Source organism: Ambystoma mexicanum, chromosome 5q (assembly GCF_040938575.1).
Source record: "Ambystoma mexicanum isolate Mex_15411 chromosome 5q, UKY_AmexF1_1, whole genome shotgun sequence".
NCBI classification, from domain to species: Eukaryota; Metazoa; Chordata; class Amphibia; order Caudata; family Ambystomatidae; genus Ambystoma; species Ambystoma mexicanum.
Genome location: NC_090933.1, coordinates 941661959 through 941688904, shown reverse-complemented (window position 1 = coordinate 941688904; position 26946 = coordinate 941661959). Strand labels below are relative to the sequence as shown.

The 26946-nt window shown below is 46.8% G+C and overlaps 1 protein-coding gene across 9 annotated transcripts in view; it reads left to right on the top strand.

Moving 5' to 3' along the window:
• UBR5 (ubiquitin protein ligase E3 component n-recognin 5) overlaps positions 1 to 26946 on the top strand; it is a 2447509-nt gene that overhangs the window by 694536 nt on the left and 1726027 nt on the right. For 7 of the 9 annotated variants that reach the window (XM_069621460.1, XM_069621458.1, XM_069621453.1 and 4 more), the window contains one exon: positions 8956 to 9048. The exons of 1 other annotated variant lie outside the window; for it this stretch is intronic. In XM_069621460.1, the coding sequence (XP_069477561.1) occupies positions 8956 to 9048 (93 nt within the window). The remainder of the gene's footprint in view (positions 1 to 8955; positions 9049 to 26946) is intronic. One more of the 9 variants, XM_069621457.1, reaches the window with a different exon arrangement.

The window sequence follows — 26946 nt, the reverse complement described above, 5'->3', positions numbered from 1 at the left end:
CATTGTTATTTCTTTAAACAAAGTCTTTCTACAGGCGATCAGCAAACCTCCCGTCGGTCTTCCCTTGGCTTTGCAGTTAGCTGGTTGTGCTAGCAGTGCAAAGCCTTCAAGTTCCGGGGTGTTTACTAACCATGTTTCCTGTAGCAAGATCAAATAGTTTCCCCCAAATAACAACGCTCTCATTTTATTATTTTTAAATGAACTGGATCCCCGAGAGTTCCAACTAGTGATTCTCAATTTGTCACTATTAAAGAGACCTCTGTGATACACCCAACTTCTGGCAGACTTGCATAATTATCTCTGGTAACATTGACCAAGATGATATTTGTAACCCATCATTAATAATATTTTCGTTTTTTCCCCGATTGGTTTCATGCAGTAAGGAGATGTTTCCCTTAGTTAACTCGTATTCCTCAGTTTCGATAGTTTCTATTGCGTGAGATGGCAATTGCTCATATACTTCCAAACCCACCTCCCTTAATCTTTCTTGTAGGTTTAAAAAAGCTTTTACCCCCAATTTAGAAACAAATCCAACTTCAACTAAGCTGATACATTCTGGCTTCGGGAAACGAACATATTCAATGTCTTTTGTTGAAAATAAATATAGTTCTGGGAGTTTTTTAACCAGTGATAGAATCAAGCTCCTATTCAATGGTTTACCAGACTTACGATTTTGCTCATTTGTAAACCACAGTCTCGGGATTGCATATGGATTCGGATCATCTTGGGGATGATTTGTTCTTTCAGTTACCATTTCAGAGGATGAGTTTCCCACTGGGATGTTAATAGTCTCTTCTCTTCCCTCTTTGGTTTGATCGTAGTCATCCGTATTCGATGTTGATGTTTGAATGCGTATTGTTTCCTCTGCATGACCCATCCTAGAACTCTGAGTGACCACCAAATCTCCAGTCTTTGTTTTTGTTTGGTTGAATATTGGAGCGATTCTTAAGCCAATCTGGGTCTGCATTGGTACTTTGAAAGCCTTTTTCTGTTTTTGAAGAAATATAGGAGCTATTTTTAACAACTTCCCAGTAATCTCTGATCTAATCGAGTCATGTCGAGGTTGATTTCTGTCCAGGTCAGCAGTTTTTCCTTCTGTTTGAGTACTCATTGATTTCTTTACCGGGTGTACATCTCCTTCTACTTCGGGAATTCTATCAATCTCAAGTCTTTTCCTTTGTTGTTTTCTGGGTTTGTTTACCCCGGCAATTCTTTCTTGTTGTAGAGAGTCGTTACCTTTGCTTCTACCATCTTTATCCAAGATATTTTGATTCTCCTTGATTTTCGCAGGATCTGAAATCCCCTTAACGAAGCTATTTACCTTTGATTTTTTTTGATCCAATATTCTTCACATTTTTTCTTTTCTTGTCGACCTCGTGACTTTGAATCTGTATTTTGTTTTTGGTTCTTCCGCCTTTCTCTCCTCCTTCTCTTGTAAGATTGTTGCGAACTCTTCTTCCACATATAGTTGTTTTCTGCCTCATCTTCATGATTCCCTATAATTTCCCGTCGATCTCCCGCCAGCTGTTCCACCGTTGACTCAGCAATCTGTGCCAATCGGCAGAATTCTTCCATTATTGATTCTGATAGGGGAGTATCATCCCCAAAGGTGTTTAATTCAGGGACTGAGTCTTTTGTTTTAATTGCTAGGTCTTGGTTTAATGAAGAAGTCGGTACGTTTCTTTCGTTCATTTGCAATAACAAATCCTTAATCTCCTTATTCTCACTCATAAGAGAAGTCATTTGGTGCTTAATTTCCATTAAATCTCCACTATGCTTTGTGTAGCCATCTTCCATCTTTATCATCAAGGGCAGAACTGAACAGTTTATTACATTGTTTTGGCCTACGACTGAAAATTCAAGTTGTTCGATATCTTTTGTCATTTCCATTAAAATCCCTGTATGGGTCTGCACATCTCTTTTTAGAAGGTAAAAAACCTTCAACAAGGAATTTAAAACAAAATTTAAAGCCGAGAGAGAGGAGTCACCATCATTTGGGTCTTGGTTCTTGTTTCCCTGTATCATACTTGGTATTTGCACTGGTAGATCCAGTAAAATTCCATCAGACACGACCGTGTCCCCTCTTGATACCACTGTTGAGTTTAATCTTTCCTCATACAGTTGTATATTCTGCACCGAGTTCAACAGATGATTTGGGGTCCTTGAGAATTCCATAACTGGGATGGGTGGTTCAGATCCACTGATCTCCGTTTGTAAGTTGATGTTTTGATTAGAAGGTTTTAGGGAATGTGGCATAGGTCCATTTAAATTTTCCTGTGCAGATTTCTGGAAGTAGTAATCAATAGTCCCTTTTATATTAGTTGATGTCAGGGTAAAATCTTTCACCTGTCTAAATGGGGTGTTCCTTGTTGAGTCCCTTAAAATTTCTCCCTCCGTTAATTTATCCACTTGAAGTTCTTGATGGATTTGTGCCTCTATTATGTTATTTCTTGTCGAGGCAATCAGAGTTTGAGAACTTACGGGGTTCACATCCTCATGCAGGGACTTCTCAATATAGGAACCATCCCATTCTGGAGCTCTTAAATCATCGTGTTGTCCACTCCTTAAATTATAACGGGCCATTTCTTACCCCTTCGTTGACTGAAAATTAGGCCAAAGAAATATGGGGGATCAAAGGAGTAAAATCTCCCACAGGCTCCCCCTTTTTTACTTTATGTTGCCTAAACCCGGCCACTTCCTTTCCGCTGTCCACTCCAAGTTGCCTAGGCTCCAAAGTTTCTGTCAGCGAGCTGCAGATTATCTCAGAGTAATCTCTGATGCTCTCGTTTAAGGAGACTTATAAAAGGGACTTGCAGCCCGAGATCACTGCTGTCTAAAAATAAATGACAACAGCCCACCCTTTATCAATACCGGTATCAGTGTTTATGTACTAGCACAAGCCCCGGTTCACTCACTGTCTCTCCAGCAAGCTCAGGCTCATGCAAGGGTGCTGTCGGTATCAATTGAGCAGATCAGGGTGGCTGTCACTAGTTTGGCAAATTGGCTACGCGTTAGTACTAATACTAACGCTTATACGTGGCCCACCGGACGTGATAATCCATGGAGATAGCGGATATAGCAGGGGTCACCGCCGCAGGCTGCTTCAGGCCGCTGTGAACACTCACCTCTATGTCTCTGTGCCTCGCGGGTGCCCCGCGGGTTTGTAAATACCGCGAGTATCGCTAGAAAACGCTAGGCTGGGCTCGCGACCACAGGCTGCTTCAGGCCGCCGCCTCAGCGGACACGCCGCGGACACCCACCTCTGAGCCTCTGCTGCCTCCGTCTCAGCCTCACAGGTGTACTCAATACACAAGATCTATCGAGGCCGCACTGAGCTCACTGAGCTCAATCTCCACTTTCGCTCCGACTCCGTCGTCTGCTCAATCAATGGTCCAGGTCCTGCGACTTCCTGCTAAAGGAAAGGACCCACACCCACTCACGCACGCTTTGCTCGATGCCAGCAGTCAAGCCGCACTGAGGATCTGTACCAATGAGTACTGGTGTACAGAATCCTTTTATACATTTCTCTCCCTTTCATTCCAGCCTAGCTATCACTCACCCAGCAGGGTGGCTGTCCTTGCCGGACAGCCAGCCGGCCAATCACTTACAAGTGCGTTTTTGTCTCCTAGGAGACTAAGCACCGGGAGTTTTGGGCACCTCCCTGGCTTCCTGCCCCGCCAGACACCCTGGAGCCAGAGGCGGGCTTCACTCGTGAATCGCGCCAATGGCAAAGCGAACAAAGGGACCAAACCTGGTTTGGCGCGCAGAGTAAATCTTAAGAAGGACCTTTCCAAGAAGAAATGGCGAAAAAAGACGACCAGTGTCATTTTGACAAAAATGGCACCCTTGGGTGCTTAACTACAGCTGCGAACCCAGTGCGCAGTAAAAGCACACCCTGGTAGTTAAAAGTAAACCACTGCCACCAGCCATTCACTGAGGAAAGGGTAACATAGACCTGTTACATGGGAAGCTAGACAAAGGGGATACTAAATAACCAATCCAGCACCCTATTGTAAGATGGTGTGTCCTGAGGCTATAAAGTTAAAAATGTCAAGTCAATTTCACTTTACTGCTCTTGGAAACAGTAGTTTATCCAAGAGAAGGTATTTAAACCTTTGGGAAATCCGGAAGACTTCCCTGTACCACTGCTCTGAAGGTGCTGTGTGCCACAATGCAAAAGATGCCTATGACTCCACAACCAAAAGAAACCGAGTTAAAAATCACATTAAAATACACGAGAGAGTGGGGGAAAAAGGGTCTCGCACTCTCCAGGTAAAAAACATCAAGTCCTCAAAATCCAGCAAAGTTCTTGGGTCTCTAAGGTAGAGAGGAATTAGCACATTTCTGAGAATTCTCCCTAACATTAGCTTGTGGCCCAACTGTGATTTCATTTTCTACAAAGTTCTCTATAACATTGTGCAAGACTGTTGGGCAGAATTGCATGCAGTGCCCTCTGGGACCACCACATGCAATTAAGAGTACAGGTGTAAGTAAAACCAACCTTTGGTATAAGTCTGTACTACAGATTTTGGTAGCGAGCTGAGCAGCCAGACTTATCTCAAGAGGGAATGTGAGCAGTAAAAGGATGTTCCACAGAGGTCTTACAATCACAGTGGTTCCAGTAGACACTTGCACTCACGGTTTCTTGGTAAAAACACTTATTAATTTATTAGTCATTTGGGAAACATTCACTAGAAGGAGGCAACTTTATATCGTACACAAATACACTTCAATACCAAACCAATACGTTTCTGTGTAAATTAGGCTCCCCTGAAATAGGAGCAAAATGGCATTTCCGTTACTTTAAATGGGAGTAAAAAGCCACAAGTTAATAAAAAGGACCACAAATACTTTCTTAGGCAGTGCAAATAGTTTCAGTTCACCAGAGGACTTGAATCAGTACAATAGGTCTAGGCAAAAGTCAATGGGCTAGTGTCTTGGATAGGAAAGAGCAGTTCTTGTAGTAAGCGGTAAAGTCTTTGCCAGAGATCTCAGAAGTAGTTTGAATGAAAAAGAATATGTTGGGTCACAAATTAGGCCTGTAAATTGGGAAAGTTTCACGAACTTTCACTGCAAGAGGTAAGTTCTCTCAATTGGGTTGGTACAGTAGAATATTATGAAGAAAAGATGCAGCTGAAGACGTTGGTTCCTGGCAGTTCCTGCAGATCTCGCTGTTCCTGGGCCTCAGTCGTGGGGACAAGAGGGAGGACGTTGGGGGACTCCTGCACTGCATGAGGACTGGTCAAACAAGCTGGCAAAATTGAAGATCTTCGAGTCGAGTAGCTGTCCTCAAGCACACAAGCTGGTGTCCTTCCCCCTTGTTAATCCTAACCAGCTCCGAGAATGGTATCCAGGTGGCTTATGAGTTGATTGGTCCCACCAACTCAAGGGAAGAAGTCGTCCTTGAAGGGCCTTCTCTGTCGAGATGAACTTGGCAATTCAGACCAGCAGCAGGGCCTCACCTGGCAAACCAATGGTCCAGGAGTTGCAGAAGCCGTCCTTTTCCAGCTTCCAGCTAGTCTTCGGTTCTTTCGTTCCAGTGGTCGACTCTACTTACCAGTCCAAGAGATTCGCCTTGTAAATAGTTTTCTCCCTTTCATTCCAGCCTAGCTGTCACTCACCCAGCAGGGTGGCTGTCCTTTCTGGACAGTCAGCCATCTAATCACTCCAGAGTGCATTTGGGTCTCCTAGGAGACTAAGCACAGGGAGTTTCGGTCACCTCCCCTCACTTCCTTCCCACCCCATTCACTCAAGCACCAGAAGCGGTCTTCAGTACTGTACCCTGCCAAAGGCTTACGAACAAAGGGACCAAACCTTGTTTGGCACACAGAGAAACTCTCTAGAAGGATCGTTCCAAAAAGAAATGGCGACAAAAGAAGACCGGGCCTGTTTAAATAAAGGGGCTTAAGGTGCCATCTTGAAAAACATGGCTCCCGCGATTTTTAGCTACCGGTGTTCGCGGTCGGGAAAAATCATGGTAGCTCACTATAAAGCCACTGCCACCAGCCATTTCGATAGGAAAGGGTAGCATTTGACTGCTACATGAGTTTCTAGACACAGGGATACTAGGTAACCCCTCCAGCACTCTATAGGAAGATAGTGTGTGCTGGGTCTAGGAATTTAAAAAGACTAGTAAAGTCAGCTTAACCTTGCCTTCTCTGGGAAACAGGAGTTCATCCCAGAAAAGGCTATTAAAACTTTTGGAAGTCTAAAAGACATCCCTGTGTCACTGCACTGAGGGTGCTGTGTAACACACACATGAAAAAATGATGCCTATGGAGTTATCTAAAACTCCATAATCAAGAACACATGAGTAAAACACACAGCAAAATACAAAAGTGGGGGGAAAAAAAGGCTCACACTCTTTCCAGGTAAAAAAAATTCAAGTCCTCAAAATCCAGCAAAGTTGCTGGGGGTCTTTAAGATGAAGGGAATTAGCACATTTGAGAATTCTCCCTAACAAAGACGTTTTACTTACCTTCAAGAAGTGCCTCAGCTCACCTAGACGTTGCTCAATTGACATTGGCAGTCCTGGCTCCCTGAATACTCCTCTAACCTCTGACTTTGTTTTGATCTGTCCTGCCAAAAAGTCATACATATCTTACTCGTATAGCTGGGAAAATGTTAATCTCCATTGCATTAGGGGTTTAAGTGTTTACTGGTTTAAGAAACGTGTTAGCCATTGTTTACTTCCCTAACCTTTTCCTTTTGACACCAAACTCCGTATTGCTCTATATGATCTGTTCTCTCTTGGCACCGTGCACCTGGCCACCCTCTATCCTTCGGGCCCAGGTAACTGCTCACCCTGCCACCCTCCCGCACTGCCTCCGGGCCACCCCTTGCACTGGGGTCTGTATCTGTATCCATACAGCCCCCCCCCCTTTTTCTTCCTGCACTTAGCAGACCTAACCTGTCTGCTGCCTTAAACCTAGCACTTGCTAATTACTGGCTGCATTACCACTGTTCGTTGCCTTTATTATTTATTTATTATTTATCTGTTTCTCCTCTGCTTCACACTTTCCACTTCTCCCCCCTTCCATGCCCTTTTCCCCTCCCTCCCTCTCCCATGCACTTGCATGTTCTCAATGTCACTGGGCCTAGTAAGATCGCGGTTTTGTTCTCCCCTGTTCCCCTCCCTTGCCCTGTCGTGCTCTGAAACACTTGTGTACGAGCGCAATAGAAATAAAATATCAATCAATGAATGTACCAGTGATGTATCATTGTCCAGTGTCCTAGTTATTGAAGTCACCGTAGGGTTTAGGAAGTGCCTGTGTGCCGTCTCAAATGGGTATCTACTGATTTATTGAAACTGAGTGTATTTTTAAGAATATTTAAGTGTTTCATATTTGCTTCCTTCTAAAGAGGGCTTATTCAAAGTGACTGTTAAATGAATAAATAATTGTTTATTCAAGAAACCTTGAGTGTAGGTGTTATTTGGATACTTGTCGCTGTGAAACTATGTTGCAACCCTACAGCTCACATTCACCCCTCTTGAGATTAGCCTGGCTGCTCAAGCACTCTACCAACTTGTGTAGTACATGCTTATTCCAACGGTTGGGTTAACGATTGCCTAGAGGACAAGGCTGGTGCAGTCTCCCACAGGGTACTGCATACAATCTTGCTTAACAGCCATTCAAGTGAGTTAGTGTAACAAACTGTTACATGAGGACTGGCTTAAAGGAGCTACTATGTAACCCCCCAGCACTCCACATAGGGTGGTCTGTGCTGGACCCATCGAGTGAAAGTTGTGTGTGCTGTATCACAATGCAAAAGCAGAAGCGTATGGAGTTTACCAGACTCCATAACACAGAAAATCATTGTCAGGAAAACGTATGAGTGAGAAAAGGCCCCCATTAAAAATGTAAAATCCCAGAGTCCAGCAAAAGAGCTTGTTAAGCTTGTTAAGGTCAATGGGAATTGGGACAAATGAAAACTCTCCCTAACGTGGGTTTGCACCAGACAGCCCCACAACCCGGATCAGACCTTTCCTGGACACTGATGGGGATTTCTCGACTGGACTCCATGAAAGCACATGACCGTGTAAGGGATGACTTCTAAAAGGCAAGATGGCACAAATAACAGAATTTGTACCACCAAATGGTTATATGCCATGTAACAGGTCATTATCACATACGCACACCGTAAAAAGAAATTCAAATGTGTTCCCTGTCGCCAACCAATTGCTGTCCACATCTAAAAAGAAAAGAACATCCTTTAGGCACTACTTAAGGTGGACTGAGCTATACATTAAAACAAGCAAGGGTTAAAGGAAATGGCAACCCTTTTTCTGCACTGGCCGCCATTAGGACTTCCCAGCCCACCACAAACTGGAGTAAAGGAAGTGAATAAACAAAATGCCTTACCCAAAAATCAGCCATACGTCCAAACATAGATCTGCTGGGGCCCCCATTGAAGTCAGTAGGAGGGGGGGGGGGGGACCTACAAAAAGGCTACTTTTCCTTAACACTCCTTCTGAGGAATATACTAATCTATCGATTTCTCGATTGGGGACAGTGTTTTTAAGGAATAAAGGCTGGTCTGAAGGTCCCAATGTTCTACATTGGCCACTTAGGAATGTGTTCAGACTATTTTCAAAACATTGTTGAGCAGCAGTACATGTTGAATATTTTGGATCAATACACAAAGACAATGAAAGGCTCATAGCAGACTTCCATGTATCTGTTAATCTAATGCAGATTCCACAATTATTGGTATAAATAGTTTTAATGGCAGTACAAGCTGATCTAAGTAGACATTTTCTTCAGTAGCCTTGGGCTTAAAAAGAAGTGTGATCAGAAGAGCCGGAAATGTTTTTGTTCTGAAGCCAGTGATTTAACCAGATGTGCTTAAATCCTCCTGAAAACTGTATATCTACCATTAGACTTAAGAGTTCCTGTGTTGTATTGGAGACGATTCTGTGGTTGCTCAGACACATTTTTCTTTGTTTTATTTCAGACACTGGATTTTCTTCAAGATGGCCTGGATAAGGGATTAGCACAAAATTCACTGAGAGTTCAGTTGGTAACATTAGGATCGGTAAGAAGCAAGGTAGGAGGCATCTCCTCTGACAACCACATTTGGTTGGTAGATTTGTTTAACAGTTAAAAAAAAACAATTTCTAAATGACATGTATTCTTTTGAATACTGTGATGCTGCTTTTGAATTTGTACTTTTCTTATGGTTAATAGTGTGTGTGGCAGTTATGCTATTTTCATCCTCATCAGGTTAGTCTTGCTATAGAAGGCTCATGTAAAGAAAATAACAGGTTAAGTAATTTGTCACAAATGGGAATGGTTTAAATTTGAATGTAGATTGAATTTGGAAAAAGCAAGATTCAGACATCAAATCTGCATGTCATTGCTTTTCTCAGATTTTACTGATCAAACACTATTTATAAGAAAATAATTAAATAATTGAACCCATTGATTTTCTTATCAGATGGGGATGTTTTTGTCTGTTTCTGTTAGGTAAGATTTTAACTTTAGGGCTAAATCTACCTCACTTGTGAGAACCCCAGAATATTTGTTGGACTGGTGAATTATTTTTCCCTATACCTCAGTAAGTGGGAACCTTTTTCCACACTTGCAGATCCTTTTACTCTTTTTATGGGTGTCATTTTTAGGACTCTCCATAGTGTCATTTTAATTGTATCCTCTTTGAAATCGTTTATTATATGCCTTTTATTAGAGAATTGCCCTGTTGGGCTCCCCTTTCACATTCTATGACTAACTTGGTGAGAACTACAGTTCCCAAGGGTAAAAAGGATATTTGTATTCCTTCTATATTTTGTTAGGTGAAAACCAGCACCCCCCCACCTTATGGGAGTGATGCAATGTATCCCCTTTCTCACCAACTCTGTAACAGTTCTGCGACAGGGATAAGCTAACCTTAAATGGCGGCTGGCAGTGAAACGTTTTACCAATTCGGTGCACCTTTACCATAGGTTGTTTTCACAGCTGCGGTAAAGGCACTTAATGGAGCCCATTTTACCAGAATGGCCCGGTCTTCTTTTTTCGCCATTTTAGTGGTCCGTCACCTTTCTTCTTCCTTCCTCTGACCTCCAGGACGGGAAATTCCTTTGTGTGATTTCTGTCTTCGGTGGCAAACCTCGGTCAAGCCTGCCGAGCTCCACAGTGTCTTTGAAGGCAGGAAGCTAGGGAGGAGTCCAAAACTCTGCAGGCCTGCCTGTGAGAATCCAGTTCAAACTGGGTGGCTGCCTGTCCTAATCGAGTGCCAATCCCCTAAATTTGAATGTTGCACATTTGTTTGTTTGGCTGGCTTACTGCATAAAAGTCTGATCCTGGAAGCTGAAGAAGTAGTAGGCCACTGGAACCAAATCCGAAGATGAAGAAACCACAGCTGAGACTATTTCCAGCGATCAGAGAGCCTGCTGTGTAACCAGAGCCTGCTGTTATCCTTTTTTCCAAGTGACTTGGGGACTCTAAAAACGACATCCCCAACCCAGAGTCTGATGAGACCCACTAGACTTTAGAAGACCTGCATTATGAGCCATCCCACGCCGGCCTGCACCCTTGCAGGGCTGCAATACCCCAATGTCCTGGGACCTCGAGCCATCTTGCAGTGCATGGTCTTCTGACTCGAGCTGAAACTTAGGTGGCATCATGCTGAACCTCCAGATATGTGAATCGAGTCAGAAAAGTCCCTTCACCAGTATGCTGGACCTTGCAAGTGACAAGACTCCAATCGGCGATATTCAGTCCAGCCGCAAAGAAACTCTTGCCTGGAGCCTTCCCCATTGATCCCTGCTGCAGAAGCCCTTCCAGTGTCCTGTCTTCAGTCTACATGATACAAGAATTCATTGACCTTGTTTTTGGCTGCAGATCCTGAAGTCTTCTTGCAGCAACTCTTCTTCCATGTTATGGTATTGTGTTGGCTGGTGTATTTACTTACCTTAAGCCTGTGTGATTTCTGTAAAGCTGTGGGATGCTTCTTGTGATTGAAAGTCCTCTCATCCAGTTCACCCAGGCCCACTGCTTGAATACTTCTAGGGTATCTTCTCAGAAGTCCCTGGATCCTAACTAACTTTAAAGTGAAATACTTACTTGTTTGAACAGTCTTCCACTTTTTCTGCAACTGAACCTGATTTCACACAGCCTACAGTTGGCTCCTGGTCCACTAGGGTCCCTTTTCTGCCTCTTGAGAGAACTCATGCAATAGAATAGGGAAGGACTGGATAAGTAAAGGATTCTGTCTTGAAAATAATAGATGCCTATAGAGTCTGTCAGACTCCAAAAACAGAGGAAACGTATAATCCAAATCTGGTCAAAATACATGAGTGAAAAAAAGGTCTCTCACTCCAGGTTTAAAATTAAAAATCCTAAAGTCCAGCAAAAGAGCTGGGGGTCTCGAAGGTTGAAGGGAATTGGCACAGAAATGAGAAATTCTCCCCAACACCCTCCAAGAGATGTTTCGCTGGACATCCTTGTTGGGGAGAATTCTCAGAAATGTGCTAATTCCCTCCATCTTAGAGAACCACCCTCCCCCCCTCCCCCAGCAACTTTGCCGGATTTTGAGGACTTGATTTTTTAAGCTGGAGAGAGACCCACCCTTTTTCCCCCTCACACATGTATTTTAAATGTGATTTTTGAACTGTTTCTTTTGGTTATGGAGTCTGACAAACTCCATAGGCCTCATCTTTTACATTGTCACACACCACCTTCAGTGCAGTGGCACAGGGAAGTCTTCCAGATTTCCCAAAGGTTTAAATACCCCTTGGATAAACTACTGTTTCCCAGAGCAGTAAAGTGAAATTGACTTTACTTAGTGTGTGCTGGTCTAGAAAGTTACACATTTATCTTACAATAGGGTGCTGGAGTGGTTACTTAGTATCCCATTTGTCTAGCTTCTCATCTAACAATTTTGTTACCCTTTCCTCACTGAATGGCTGGTGGCAGTGGTTTAATTTTAACTACAGTGATGTGCATTTACTGCGGGCTGTGTTGGCAGCTGCAGTAAAGAACCCAAGGGTGGTATTTTTGTCAAAATGGCCCGGTCTTCTTTTTTTGCCATTTCTTTGTGGAAAGGTCCTTCTTGAGATTTATTCTGTGCGCCAAATCAGGTTTGGTCCCTTTGTTTGATTTGCATTTGGCTCCAGGGATTCTGGTGGGGGCAGGAAGTGAGGAAGGTGCCCGAAACTCCCTGTGTAACACTGAAGGTTTCTTGCATAAACAATTCATAATTTATCAGTCAGTTATAAAGCCTTCTTCAGAAGGGAGCAATATAAATAGTAGCACACAAATATACTTCAATACTGTACACTTTGAGTTTCTGGATCAGACAAGGACCTTTTGGAATGGCCAACAGACGCGACCTACACCCACAGGTGACTTCAGTAACAAGGGTGCTGGGGACATTAATACCTCTCTGTTGGCATAGAGAATACTCTCGAATTTCTAAAAGGCAAAGGTTATTAGAACACAAGAAGGTACAAATACTCATAAGCAATGCAGATACTTTTAAAGTTCACTAGAAGAGTCATTCAAATCAATAGGCTAAGTCAAAGTCCATGGGCAAAAGTCTTGTTCTTCGGAGTCTTTGATTAAACAAAAAAAAAAAACAACCAAATGTATGGCCACAAGCTGATTAGACTTGTGAGTTGCAGAAGGTACAAGCACTTCCACAGTAAGAGGTAAGTTCTCGTAGGCTAGTTTTACAGTACCTTAGTAAAGAAGAAAAAGATGCAGCTGAAGACTTCTGTTCCTGTACAGCTCTGCGGATCTCACTGTTCCTCTGCCTCAGTCGTGGGGACAAGATGGAGGACGTTGGGGGACTCCTGCACTTTATTGGCCCCAGCAAAGCTGGCAACCGGCAACTTTATTTTCAGTGGCTGTTTTGCGTTTCAGCTCCTTGTGGTATAGCAAATGGCAATAAGCGCGGTTCCTGGTTGTCAAGGTGGACTTTCCTCCCATCTGAGATCCCGCACTCAACTGAGGGGGGTAGGGGAGGGTCAGGTTTGGTCAGTCCTGCTTCGTGGGAGTCTGGAGGATCTTCCAAAAGCTTTAGGCCAGCTTACAAGCAAAGCACACAATCTGGTGTCCCTCTTCCTGGCTCTACGGTTTCCTGCAACAACTCTGAGGAAATTCAACCAGCTCTGAGATGGGTGTCCAGGTGGCTTACTTGGGAGTTGATTGGTCCTAAAAACTCACAGGGAGAAGTCGTCCTTTGCAGGGCTTCTCTGTCGATGCAAACTTGGCGATTCGGACCTGCAGCAGGGCTTCATCGTGCAAACCAACGGTCCAGGAGTTGCAGCAGCGGTCCTCTTCAAGCTCTTCTTCGGTTCCTTCGTCCAGTGGTCGACTCTGCCTTCCATGCCAAAAGACTTTACTTTTAGTCAGTTCTCTCCCATTCATTCCAGTCTAGCTGTCATTCACCCAGCAGGGTGGCTGTCCTTGTTGGACAGCTGGCCAGCCAATCACCACAGAGTGCATTTGGGTATCCTAGGAGACTAGGTTTGGGCACCTCCCTCACTTCCTGCTTACCCCAGACACACTGGAGCCAGAGGCGGGTTTCACTCCTGTAGCCCACCAAAGGCGAATTAACAAAGAGACCAAACCTGGTTTGGCACGCAGCGAAACTCTCTAGAAGGACCTTTCCACAAAGACATGGCGAAAAAAGAAGACTGGGCACCATTTTAGCAAAGATTGCTGGACGCCATTTTGAAAAAGATGGCTGCCACGGTTAACTTTACCGTGTCCGCGAACGGTCGCGGTAAATGCAAACCATGTTAGTTAAAAACAAAACTACTGCCAGCAGCCAGTCAATTGAGGAAAGGGTAACATAAATGTTACATGAGCATTTGGAGAGAGGGGATACTAACTAACCAATCCAGCCCTCTATTGTAAGATAGGGTGTGCTGGGTCTAGCAAGTACATGCTAAGTAAAGTCAATTTCACTTCACTTCTCTGGGAAATAGTAGTTCCTATCAGAGAAGGTATTTAAACCTTGGGAAATCTGGAAGACTTCCCTGTGGCGCTGCACTGAAGGTGCTTTGGCCACAAGGTGGTGCTTCTCACCCTCCCATTCGAAGACCAGTGAGAATGGGTATTCCCAGTGTTTCTTGACCCCCATCTCCTGCAGCCACTTTGTGAGGGCCCCACATTTCCTCCTTCTCAGCAACGTGTGGGCTGAAAGGTCCTGGAAAATGGCCACTTTTGAGACCCCATATTGTATTTCCCTTTGGCTTTTCGGCTTTTCCAGAATCCTCGCCTTATCCCCGTAGTAATGCATGCGTGCTAGTACTGTTCGGGGGCCCCTTGCTCCTCCACCTGCCCAATGGACTCTGTCCATCATGACCCCTTCTCCAGCCTCCCCACCGTGGACTATCATTATGTCCTGCAGTATATGCTCCAGGCTAAATGGGGTCTCGCCATCAGCCTCCACCAGTCCGAAGAAGGTTGTTTCTTCTTTCACAATTTTTAATGTTGTTCACCTTAAGGCACAGCTCCTCTTCTCAGCGTTCCATTTCCATGAATCGTGCCTCCATCTGTGTCACCAGTATTCCAGTGGACGTTTGGTTTGCCTCTACCCAGTCTGTCTTCTAAAATGGACACTTCAGCTGAGAGGTCGGCCAGTCGTGCCCCCATATCCGTTCTCATCCTCTAATCTCAAGTATGGTCTGGATGTCTGTTTTTATAGAGCCCAGCTCCGCCTGGGCCGCCGAAGCACTCCCGGTTTTCATTACTGTGTCCTTCGCTTGAAACAAATTTTGCCAAAGCCCCCTTCCAGCTCATGGATTGTCCACTCTCTGCCCTCCCCTCCCCCTTCTCCCATTCCAAGGATCTTCAGGCAGCTCCGCCGGGATGAGGGCGCTTCACCCAGTGTTTGAACTCATGACAGCATGCGGCGCAGCCCTCTGCCCGTGGGGGCGGGGGGCTTCGCCTGTGATTTCTACTCCCTTCGGCACCCTCCTATTGATGTCCTGTCCCTTGGCTATGTTACTGTGCCCCCCCTTGCTGGTCAGTAGGGGGGGTAGTTGTATTTTTTGCGGTGCGTGTCGTGAGAGGTATCCTTCCCAACACCCTTTCAGCAGCTCTTTCATGACCACCGGCCATTGGGTCTGGCATGGATTCACATGCTCATGAATATTCCTCGTCAGGCTGGGAATCCTCAGTAAAGAAAAAAATCAGCTTGTTTCGTTTCTGAACTGTCTTTCTCCTAACAACCAATCACTGAACTCTGGGTCATACTGCCCCAGCCAATGACTGCCTTCTACCTAAGCCCCTCCTCTGGCAGCCATCTTCAGATTTTTACCGCATGTTTAAGTGTTGGCTGTCCTTGTCTTTAGCTCTTGAGCTTTTACAAAGTTTTGTGCTTTTTGGAAGAGTATTACTCCATCGATCAACCTTCTGACTAACAGGGACCCGTTTTTCGGATTCTTCAGCGCCCCTCAAGGGCGGATTTCATCAAGTTTCTTCATGGAAGAGTCGCAGGCCTACACCGCGTGGACCATGTCGCAGGGGGAAGGATTCAGCTCCCGTGTTCAGGATTTGCTCCACCTGCGGTTTATGGAATGTCTTTTCAGACGACAAGCATTCAGAGTGCCTTTATTGACTGTACCCGACGCACAAAGACGAAGATTGTATGTTTTGCCAGGAGATAGCCTCTCGCACGATGAAGGATCATCACAAGCGACTGAATGAGTGGCTACAGGCCAAGGCCCCTGCTCTGGGTGGGACCCAGCAGCACGCTTCTCCCAGCTCCAAGAAGACCGAGCAGGCTTCTAAGACCTTTGAGAGCGCCCCTCCTGCGGGGGTCCAACAAAAGGCTAAGCACCGCAAGTCCACTACCACTTGGAGCGCCATTGCGACGGGCTCCTCGGTGGCCAGGGCGCGATCGACGTCTGCGGACTCCGTCACCAATCAACACTTAGCCAAGTGGAAGTCGGATCATCCGGCCAACTCTAGGAGAAGACCAAGTCTGTCCTGTTGAAGAAGGCCAAGGGGGAAGCTGGGCTCAGACCATTCCCCTAAGGAGAAGGTCACGCAGGACAATCTGGGGTCCGGGGGTTCTCGGTGAACGATGCAAAGTCTTGCTTGACTCCATCGCAGGATGTGCTGTTCTGGTATCCCGACTCAAGTGTCATTCCTGGCGTCTCCGTCGGAGAGTATAGTGGCCATCTTGGGCAAGGTACAACGGCTGTTGGCCCTTAAGGTCACCACAGTGAGGTCCATCAAGTCACTGCTCTGTATGATGTCATGCATCTACCTCATGCTCTGCAAGCTACGGATGCGTCCACTACAGGAGTTCCTCGACGCCCGTTGGACACAAGTGTCGGGAATCTTCCAGGACAAGATTACACTCGACGAGAGCGTCCGTCCAGCGATACTGAGATGGGGAGTTCGCGCACATCTGTCCGGAGGCACAAACTTCCAGACACTACCGCACCAGGTGAGGGTCACAACGGACGCCTCCCTGGAAGGATGGGGAGCTCACACCGGAAGTCTTCACGCAAGAGGCCTATGGCTACTGGAGGAGAAATTGTTGCACATCGTGTTGGAGCTGCGGGCTGTCTTTGGGGCCCTCAAGTCTTTTCTTCAGTCCCTCACGGGCAAGGTGGTGTGGATCTTCACAGACAACACCACCATGATGTTCTACATCAGGAAGTAGGGGGGCACCAGATCCCCCGGCGCTCTCCAAGGAAGCGCAAGAACTGTAGCACTGGACCGTCGCCTATGGGATGTTCCTCATCCTGTTTATTCTAGCAGGAGTGGAGAACCCAGTGGCCGACTCTCTCAGCAGAGTGGGAACTTCGGCAGGAGCAAGTGGATCTCCTGTTCTGCAAATGGGGGCAATCCCCACATTGATCTATTTGCGACAGCGACGAACACCAAGTGCCGGAGGTTCACCAGCAGGTTTCCCCAGCCGGGGAGCATGGGTACGCATTCTCATTCCCCTAGGACGGCCTGTATCTGTAGGAGTTCCCTCTGTTGCCGTTGCTTCTTAGATTAGTCAATCAACTCAGACTGTCATGGTGCAGGATTATCCTTGTTGCACCGCCGTGGCCAAGGCATATCCGGCGCCCGGACCTTCTCGACATGTCCGCGTCCCCTCCAGTCAAATTTCTGGTGGTCGCAGATCTTCTCGCCATGGACGGAGGCGAGATTCTGCAACACGACCCAGGATCGCTGAACTTGAAGGCCTGGCTCCTGCAGCATTAGAGTTTGGGGGTTACAATCTCCCAGCGGATTGCAAGGAGGTACTTGCAAAGGCCAGAGCTTCATCAACTCTTAAATGCTATGGACATAAATGGAAGAGGTTCGCCGTTTGGTGTCGTACACAGAAGATCGACCCTCTACGAGTCACTGCTCTGCATGTGCTTCTGTATTTGCTGTCGTTGGCCAAAGCAGGACTGGCTCATGCCTCCATCAAGGTTCATCTGGCAGCTATCTCCTGCTACATCAGATCCTCTGGACGATCATCCTATTTTTTTTTGTTTATTTATTTTCATTTTTAACACATAACAAAACACAAAACCAATAACTCAACTCTTTTTTAATGGCACGTTTGAGTCCATATTTTTCTTTATCTGCTTGGCTCCTTTCTCTCATCCATGCTGTCTGTACTCTGCTCTGTGTGTTGCACCAGGGTGCGAATGGGCCCGCTCTTCTCCTTGAGTCATTTCGGCCTGTAATCGCCCAGCTTGCTCTGTCACGTGGCTAATCCTCCGCCAGGTCATCTTGTTCGCTCCTGCTGTCTTTCATTGTTTCGAACAGGTCCTGTGTAAGGGTACTCCATGCTAATATCCTTTCCCTGCTATTGACTTCTCCCCTTTGCGTCGCTCTTGTCCAGACTGATGTTTCGAAGGGATTGTGTCCTCCGACGTATTCCTCATTTTAGATAGATATCTCCTTCCAGCTCTGCTGGCCTTGGAAAAATTTTTCTCCAGAGGGCGCTGCGCGTCGACGTCCTCCGAGTCGATGTCCTTCGACAGCAGCCGTATCGACGTCATCCTGCCTATAAAGGCCGCGCGCAGCGTCCGTTGCTCAGTTCCGTTTTTCCGCGCTTACTCAGTTCCTCGGAATACCGTTGCTCAGTTCTTAGTCAGATTAATCCTATTTACCTCGAGTTATTTGATCCGTACTCGATGGCTTCCTCGTCGGAACCGACAACTCCTCGATCCGGCTTCAAGAAATGTCGAGATTGTGGGAAAAAGATGTCGTTGACCGATCATCACAGAATTTGTCTGTGGTGTTTGGGAGCTGAACACCATTGTTCGGAGTGCGAGGACTGTATGTCCATGACAGCTAAGGCCCTGAAGGAGCGTAGGGGGAAGCTGGAGAAAGGTAAGACTTTTAAAGCTTCTTCTTCGTCGACGAAGTCGAGACATTCGTCTCCTCGTCACCATTCGCGCTCCAGGACTCGGAGTTGGTCTCATCACTCCTCGAGATCGAAGCACTCGAAGAGGAGACGTCGAAGATCCCCTTCTCCGTCTTCCTCTTCCTCTGTTTCGCCAAAAAGAATCCCTTGCCCCACGAAACATAGTTCCCGGGCTGAATGGGAGGAATTCCGAAAAAATATGAGCGTCTTCGAGAACGCGGCCTCGACCCCCTCGAAGACTGCCGAGAGCGATGCTCTGGTCGAAAGACCCGAAGGTCAAAGGCCGCGAGTCGCAGTACCCGGCGAAAGAAACCTCTCGAGCGCGTCTCGAACCCTCGAGCAGGACTATGACCTCCAAACCTTCCTCGAAGGTTCCGTCGACGCCGTCGACGAAGGTTCCGTCGATGTCTTCGATGCCGTTGTCGAAGGGACCTTCGACACACGGGTCTGTCGACTCGACGCCGGCTTCGACACCGGCGTCGACTCCAAGAAAAGTCACGGTTACCACACATCCAGTGACTATCCCCAGGCCCTCGACGTCGATGGCTTCGATATTGTCGAGTAGAATTCCAATTCTGTTGAGGTCTTCGAGGCCTCCGCCTCTGTTTTCGATGCCACGCTCGAAGCCTTCGACGTCGGCGTCGACTTTCGAGGCCAATAATGACAAGTTCGCCACCCTCTGCCTTGGAAATGGGATTTACTCCCTTTATGAGTTCAGAACAATTGAGAACTATATCCTCAATTTAAGAAGAGGGTGATTTGTCTGAACAGGAAGACACATTTGAGTTACAGGGACCTGTAACCCCAGTTAGAGAGGAATTTTCCTCTGAAGAGCGCAGATTAAAGGATCTTCATGATTCTTTACATGAGGCAAGTGGGTTAGACACTTCCCCTGAGGTGGAGTTTGCTAAGCCAGACCCAGGGGAGCATGCTGAAACCCCCTACAGAGCCTTAATGGCCAGGATTACAGAGTTCATGGGGTGGTCTGCACCTTCACAATCTTTCCAACAAGATGACCTCACGGATATTCTTGACAAAGGCCCACAGGAGGATCCTGTGGTGCCTTTTCATAAAGCTCTTCAGAGAAAGATCATGACAAACTGGGAAACCCCAGATGTAGTACCAGCAGTAAATAAAAAACTGTCTACAAAGTACAGGGTATCTTCTACAGACCCAGAGTTTTTGTCTAAACACCCATCCCCAGAAAGTCTGGTGGTACAGGCAGCATCCTCTACCGATGTCAAGACGGCTTATCCTACCGTCCCACAGGACAGGGACGATAAAAAATATGATGCTATGGCAAAGAAGGTCTTTTCAGCATGTAGCATGGCGTTAAAATCTGTTAATGCTACTTGCACCCTTGCTAGGTTCAGCCATACACTTTGGGAGTGTGCTTCTACAGCGGCTGACTGCATCCCGGAGGGAGAAGAAAGGGATGCTTTCCTGAATATTATACAGGACGGTAAAGACGCTATGTGCGAATCCCTCCAGACGGGCATTGATTCGGCTGACAGTATCAGCAGAGCAATGGCGGCAAGTACATCAACCAGGAGATTCGCTTGGTTGAGAAAGTCTGGTTTTGCCCCAGATGTGCAAGCCAGGCTCTTGAACATGCCATTCGATGGCTATTCTTTGTTCGGGAAAAAGGCGGATGACAGTTTAGAGAAACTGCAAACTTCAAAAGCAGCAGCAAAATCCCTAGGAGCTGCAATCCGTCAGACTCCTTTTCGTCCCACAGGAACCTCTGCGAGGGGCAAGTCCTTTCGCTTCTAATCCGCATTCAGAAGAGGTAGAGGACGACCGCCTCAAAGGGGTCAAAGAACTACCCGAGGTGGACGGGGTAGATATTCAAAAGCCGCAGCAACAGCAGGTGCCTCTTTACCATCGGCATCTGCATCAGCCGCCCCAAAACCACTCTGAGGACTTCCCTCACAGGACACCTGTAGGAGGCAGGTTGACTCAACATATGACGGTATGGCAGGCTATCACGTCAGATGCTTGGGCATTGGAAACAGTTGCCCAAGGTTACTGCCTGCCTTTCCTACGTATACCTCAGAGTCATCCACCGGGGATCAGCTCTCAGAAAGCTCCAGATCCGCTCCTCTTGCAGGAAATTTGGGACCTGCTAGAGAAAGGTGCCATAGAACAGGTACCTGTGGCGGAGAGGAACAAGGGCTGGTACTCCCCTTACTTTCTCATTCCAAAGAATGACGGAGGAATGAGACCCATCTTGGACTTGCGAGAATTGAACAAATTCCTCAGAAAAGACTAATTCAAGATGGTCACTTTTTCTCAGATCCTCCAGGCCCTTCAGTTCCAGGACTGGTTGGTATCTCTGGACCTTCAGGACGCTTATTTCCATGTGCCTATCCATCTCAAACACAGGAAATACCTGAGGTTCGCAATTGGCAACTCTCACTATCAATTTCGAGTGCTGCCATTTGGGCTGACCTCCGCCCCGAGGGTCTTCACCAAGTTAATGTCGGTAGTGGCTGCAAGTCTAAGGAGGGAAGGGATTCGCGTCTACCCCTACCTGGAGGATTGGTTGATCAGGGCTGTTTCTCCGGAACAAGCTCAGATCCAGCTAAATCACGTGTGCCACTTCCTTCACAGACTGGGCTTCTCCCTCAATTTAAAGAAGTCACAAATGATACCATCGCAGAGACTCCAGTTCATAGGAGCGATCCTGGATACTTCCCTGGGAAAAGCCTCGCCACCAGAGGTGAGGGCTCAAGATATTCTACAGATGGTTACCAAGTTCCAGCATGCCCAACGTCTCCCAGCCTTCGACTTTTTGAGGTTGCTAGGCCTCATGGCATCCTGCATTTTCCTAGTGCCAGAGGCTCGCTTGAGAATGAGATCCCTCCAGTGGGCACTGAGGACTCAGTGGTCACAATTCTCAGGGAGAATGACAGATCTTCTTCAGGTTCCCGGCAGGGTGGCTCGAGACCTTCAGTGGTGGGCCTGTCAGGAGACATTCTGAAAGGAGAACAGTTTTGGCAACCCTGGCCGGAGATAACAGTAGTCACGGATGCCTCACTCACGGGGTGGGGAGCCCACGCCAACGACTTGACCATCAGCGGTCGTTGGTCTCCATCGGAGTCCAGACTACACATCAACCTGTTAGAGCTGAGAGCCATCAGACTTGCGCTGAAGGCGTTCCTGCCAGCTGTACAAGGGAAGAACGTCCTGATAATGACGGACAACACGGTGGCCATGCATTATCTCAACAAAAGAAGAGGCGTAGGATCACTACCCCTGTGCAGAGAGGCGATGCAGCTCTGGTTTTGGGCAATCCAAGAAGGAATCTCTCTATGGGCAGTTCACCTAGCCGGAGAGAAGTACTTGACAGCGGACGCTCTGAGCAGGCAGAACACAGTCTCCCACGAGTGGGAGCTAGCTCAGGAAGTCCTTCAAGAGATCTTCACCCTTTGGGGAACCCCTCAGGTAGATCTGTTCGCCACCAGCCTAAACAGGAAATGCGACCTGTTCTGCTCAAGGGAATTTCCCCCGAGAGGAGCTCTGGGAGACGCGTTCATAGTGGACTGGGAGTTTCCGCTTCTGTACGCGTTCCCACCGGTCCCTGTCATTCCTCAAATGATCAGGAGGTCGAGAAGATTCCGGCGAACCATGATCCTAATTGCCCCGGATTGGGCCAGGAGAACGTGGTACCCGGACCTTCTAGACTTGTCCATCTGCCCTCCAATTCGACTTCCACTCAGAGAGAACCTACTCTCACAGAAGGGAGGTCAGGTTCTCCATCCAGACATCAAAACCCTCAACCTTCACGCTTGGCTTCTGAAAGGCTGAGGTACAAGGATTGGGACCTCCCTGATGATGATATGGAGGTGTTGCTTTCGGCAAGGAGGCCAGCAACAAAGTCTTTATACCGCTGCCGTTGGAACAGATTTTGCAGCTGGTGTAGAGAACAGAATATCGACCCTTTTTCATGTGGTACACCAATGGTTTTGTCCTTCCTACTATATTTGGCAAATTCAGGCCTTCAAGTTGGCACCATTAAGGGCTATCTCGCAGCGCTATACATCTTTAAGCGTACTGCGGAAGAACCATCCTATTTCAAATTACCCTTGGTAATACAGTTTCTAAAGGGGTTAACCAATGTTTATCCCCCAAGACCATTCCAAGTTCCCCTATGGGATTTAAACTTAGTACTTACTTTCCTGATGGGTACACCTTTCGAACCTCTCCATTCTTGTTTAAGATACCTTACCCTTAAAACTGTTTCATTAATAGCACTTACATCTGCTAGAAGGGTGAGCGAATTACAAGCTCTTTCTTGTAAACCCCCTCATACTATATTTCACAAAGACAGAGTTGTCCTGCAAGTGAAGCCTAATTTCCTCCCAAAGGTGGTTTCTGAATTCCATATCACTCAGAAGATTACCCTACCATCTTTCTATCCTCCTCCTCACCCGGGGAAAGAGGGATAGGTTACACAGGCTAGACCCTAGGAGGGCTATACGTTTTTACATTAGTAGACTAGCCAGGATAAGAGAGGCAGACCAGCTGTTTGTAGGTTACACAGGTCACAAGCTGGGGTTACCAATAACTAAGCAGACCATGTCCAGATGGATCATTCTAGCCATTCTGCAATGTTATAAACTGGCAGGGAAGGAGCCCCCTCAAAACCTTAGGGCTCACTCGACCAGAGGTATTGCAGCTTCATCGGCCCTCAAAAGAGGCGTGCCGGTTAAAGACATATGTGCGGCCGCTACATGGTCGTCTGTCCATACCTTTACACGTTTTTACAATCTGGATTCCTCCTCCAGTCAAGAGACTAGGTTTGGTAGGGCTGTACTGCATTCTATTCATCAATAGAAGACAGCGTGAAGTCAGTACTCCCTCCTCCGATAATAGAATACTGCTATGGGAGCCTATCTAAGATGAGGAATAAGTCGGAGGACACAATCCCTTCGAAGAACAAGTTACTTCTTACCTTGTAACGTTCTTTCTACGGGATGTTCCTCCGACGTATTCCTCATCGACCCTCCCATCCATCCCCGCAGTTCTACTTCCCTTGTTGTTGCAGCTTACGCTCCTTCAGGGTGATTAGTTAGTCCAGAAAGTATTATTGTGGGCTACAAAACGGAACTGAGCAACGGACGCTGCGCGCAGCCTTTATAGGCAGGATGACGTCGACGTCGATACGGCGGCTGTCGAAGGACATCGACTCGGAGGACGTCGACGCGCAGCGCCCTCTAGAGAAAAAATTTTCCGAGGCCAGCAGAGCTGGAAGGAGATATCTATCTAAGATGAGGAATACGTCGGAGGAACATCCCGTCGAAAGAACGTTACAAGGTAAGAAGTAACTTGTTCTTCTGCTATTGTCCATTTTTGTAGGTCCACCCACCACCCCTCTATCGAGGGTCCCGTACTTGTGTTCCACGCCATTGCGATGCAGCGTTTTGCTAATATTGTCATCAGGTCTTTCATCTTTGCCAAGTGTGCTCTCTGCTTGTCTCTTCTTGGGAAGAAGCCCAGTAGATTAGATGCCGGCGACCAGGCTTGCATTTGGATTCATGCCTTCAGCGCTCTTTCCTTGATTGTGCTCCAAAACGTCCTTGTTCTCTGGCATGACCAAAACATATGCACCATGTCCGCCAACTCCGCTTTGCTACACAAGGTGAAGACTACAAGTGGTAGTACAATTTCACCTTTGGTACAAGCCTGTACTACACAGAAAAAGTGGTAGCAGTGGCTGAGCAGCCAGACTTATTTCAAGAGCAAATGAGCAGTAGTAGAGATTACACAAAGGACTAGAATTACTGTGACTCAAGCAAACACTGACTCAAGGTTTCTGGTTAAAAAGTAAGATGCATTTATTTTCAAACCATCTGTTCATAAAAGACTTCACTTCTATTAAAATTCAAACCACACTTCAATACACTACACACAACCAATTTCTCTTGTGCAGAATAATTCAAGGTAAGTACATTGGGTTTTGGCAGACCTATGTGCAATAAAGACGTTAGCGTGTGTTAATAAACAATCACTTTTTGACAGTAATGACAGTTCGGTCTTACTAAAGAAAGACGTACCCGCGGAAAGAAATGTTACCGGAGTAAAACACACTTAGCACATGAGTGAACACAAGAGTTGGGGATAAAAATCATAGGCGATACTTTTGTCAAAGCAGATGGAATCAGAGACCACTTTCTAAAATGTAGATAAGTCAATAGGCCTGCGCCAGTGTCAAATGGACAGGGGTCCTGTTGTCGAGGATCACAAGGTTAGAACAGTACACGATTTGAGATTCCCAGGAGTACTTAGATATTGTCAAAAGGGAAGCAAAAGTTCTAAGAGGGAAGGAAGATGAGGGCAAGCCTTGGGTGAGGAGAAAAGGGTTCACCCTAGTTTCTCGAAGTCTGACACAGTACCTTATTTGTATGAAGAAAAGCTGGTGCCACAGCAGTTGTTCTTGGTAGTTCCTGCAGACTCACGGTTCAAGAAGCTTCAGTCGTGGGGACAAGAAGGACGACATCTGGATCGATCTGCACTACCCAGGGATGAAGCCAGCAGCAGCAAAAGCAACGGTGAATAAAAGGTTTGCTCCTTTTAAACAGGAGAGGCTCTTCAGATGGCTATCCGGGTGTTAGGGAGAATTATCTCTTTAGGCTGAATTTCCTAACCTAGTGAGTCCCCCAGCAGCTTTGCTGGATTTTTGGAGTTTGTTTTTTCCTCCTGCCAAGAATGAGACTCTTTTTCTCCCACTCTTGGACATGATTTATGGTGTTCCTTTGACTGCTTATGTGTTTTATGGTCTATGGGGTCCTTTACTCCATAGGGTCTCGTGTGTTTTTACTATGCGTGTTACACAGCACCCTCCGTGCAGTAATACAGGGGTGTCATAGTGACACCCCACCATAGACTCCATACCCTGGGACTGACTACTGTCGCCCAGGGCATGTAAAGTACCCATTGGCTTTACTAGTCCCAAATTATTAACAGAAACCAGTATAAACCGTCATATTGTGGACGTACTGGTCGGGGCAATTCGATTGCCCCGGGGTATGTTAGTCGAGGGGGCATGTCTCCGTCCCCCCTGATCGAGTTTTGGCTGGTGGCAGTGGAAACTACTTTTTATATTCGACCACAAATATTTTCCTATGGGATTTTCCCATTGTTCGAGGCTACCAACTTTGATTATTTAATTCTCATAGCCTCGGATATACCGCCGGTTTATTTAATCAATATTAATTCTCCGGTTGGTATTTTTTGCCAAGACTCTATTCCAAAATGGCGTTTGTGTTCTCTTCTGTGACTCCAACCCAAGTCGAGCCCTTTGTTCCACTTTTTGGCGGGCTTCTCCACAGAAGCCTCCAAAAGTGGTGCCACTCTGTCTGGGTACCACAGGGGGTGTGGGAGGGGGTTTAGGCACCATGGACTGAGTTACCTTGGTAACTCAAGTCACACTCTTGCGTGATTGGCCCAAGTGGTGAGCCGGCCGGCTCACCACTTAGCATGTTTGAGTGACAGCTAGGCTGAGTGAATGGGGGTTTACTGCATAAAAGCAGGGCTTTGGGGACTGGAACTTCAGAAGTCGCCACAGGACCTGAGAATCCGACGAGGGAGAAGCTGGGCCGACCTACCACGACGACCCCACCGGTGAAGCCCTGCAGAACCGACTCACCACTTCCCGACGACAGAGGATCTCCCGGCTGGAGAGGCTTCTTCCCCTGACTGGTGGACACAACCAGTTTAACTTCTTTTCTTCGTCCCCCAGACCGGTTTGTGGTCGAAATGCCCGTGCCAAGCACCCCGGCGGCCGGATAGCCACTCGCCACTGAACCGCGAATCAACGGACCGCTCCTTGTACCTGAGAAACTCCGCGGCTGGTCTCTTCCCTGGCAGTGCAACAGACTCCTGTCTTCCTCCACAACGAGATCCTCTCTTCCCCCGGACGAAGCACCGACTTGCACGCGCTGCCAGGAACTGCCCCCGCTGGAGCGTTCTCACCACTTTAAGGTACCGTGTCCGCCAGGCCTCCCTTTCTAAAGATTGCAACAAGGTAATAACGCCCTAACCTTCTGGACTGGGCTGGCCGCCTTGACCCTCTAACTGGTCCCTTTCTCTGATCCAACTCCTTTTTGAACAATTACAAGACTTTTGTGCACTGCAACCGTGTGACCTTGGACACATTTCGATCCCCTTAAAGCGGATCCAGCCTACTGACTCTGAATTCACGGTTTTACTTTGCCTCCTCGCTTACTATGCTCTTGTAAAAGTGTTGGGATCGGTTTCAATTTGTTCTCTGCTTTTCTCTCCCTTTTAAAACGAACTATTAGTGTGCCATCTACGTTAAGCGCACACTGCTGTCTGAAAATAAATAGGGCTTTACTTAAGACTTGTCTAATATTCTTTTAAGGGAGTGTATATCTTTTAGTGACCGTGTTTTTAAATTGCTTACTATTAGTGCCTGTGTGTTTTTCTAGATGTGGTTTTAAATTTTCTGATGTTTGTTAATCTGCTTAGAATCACATGCTGTGCATAGGTCCGACATCCAGTGGTCACTGCGGAGTATTGCATTTTGTTTTTCGTAGTCGAAAAGGGGACGTCGACAAGGCGTGTCTGTAACACTATCCCTATAGT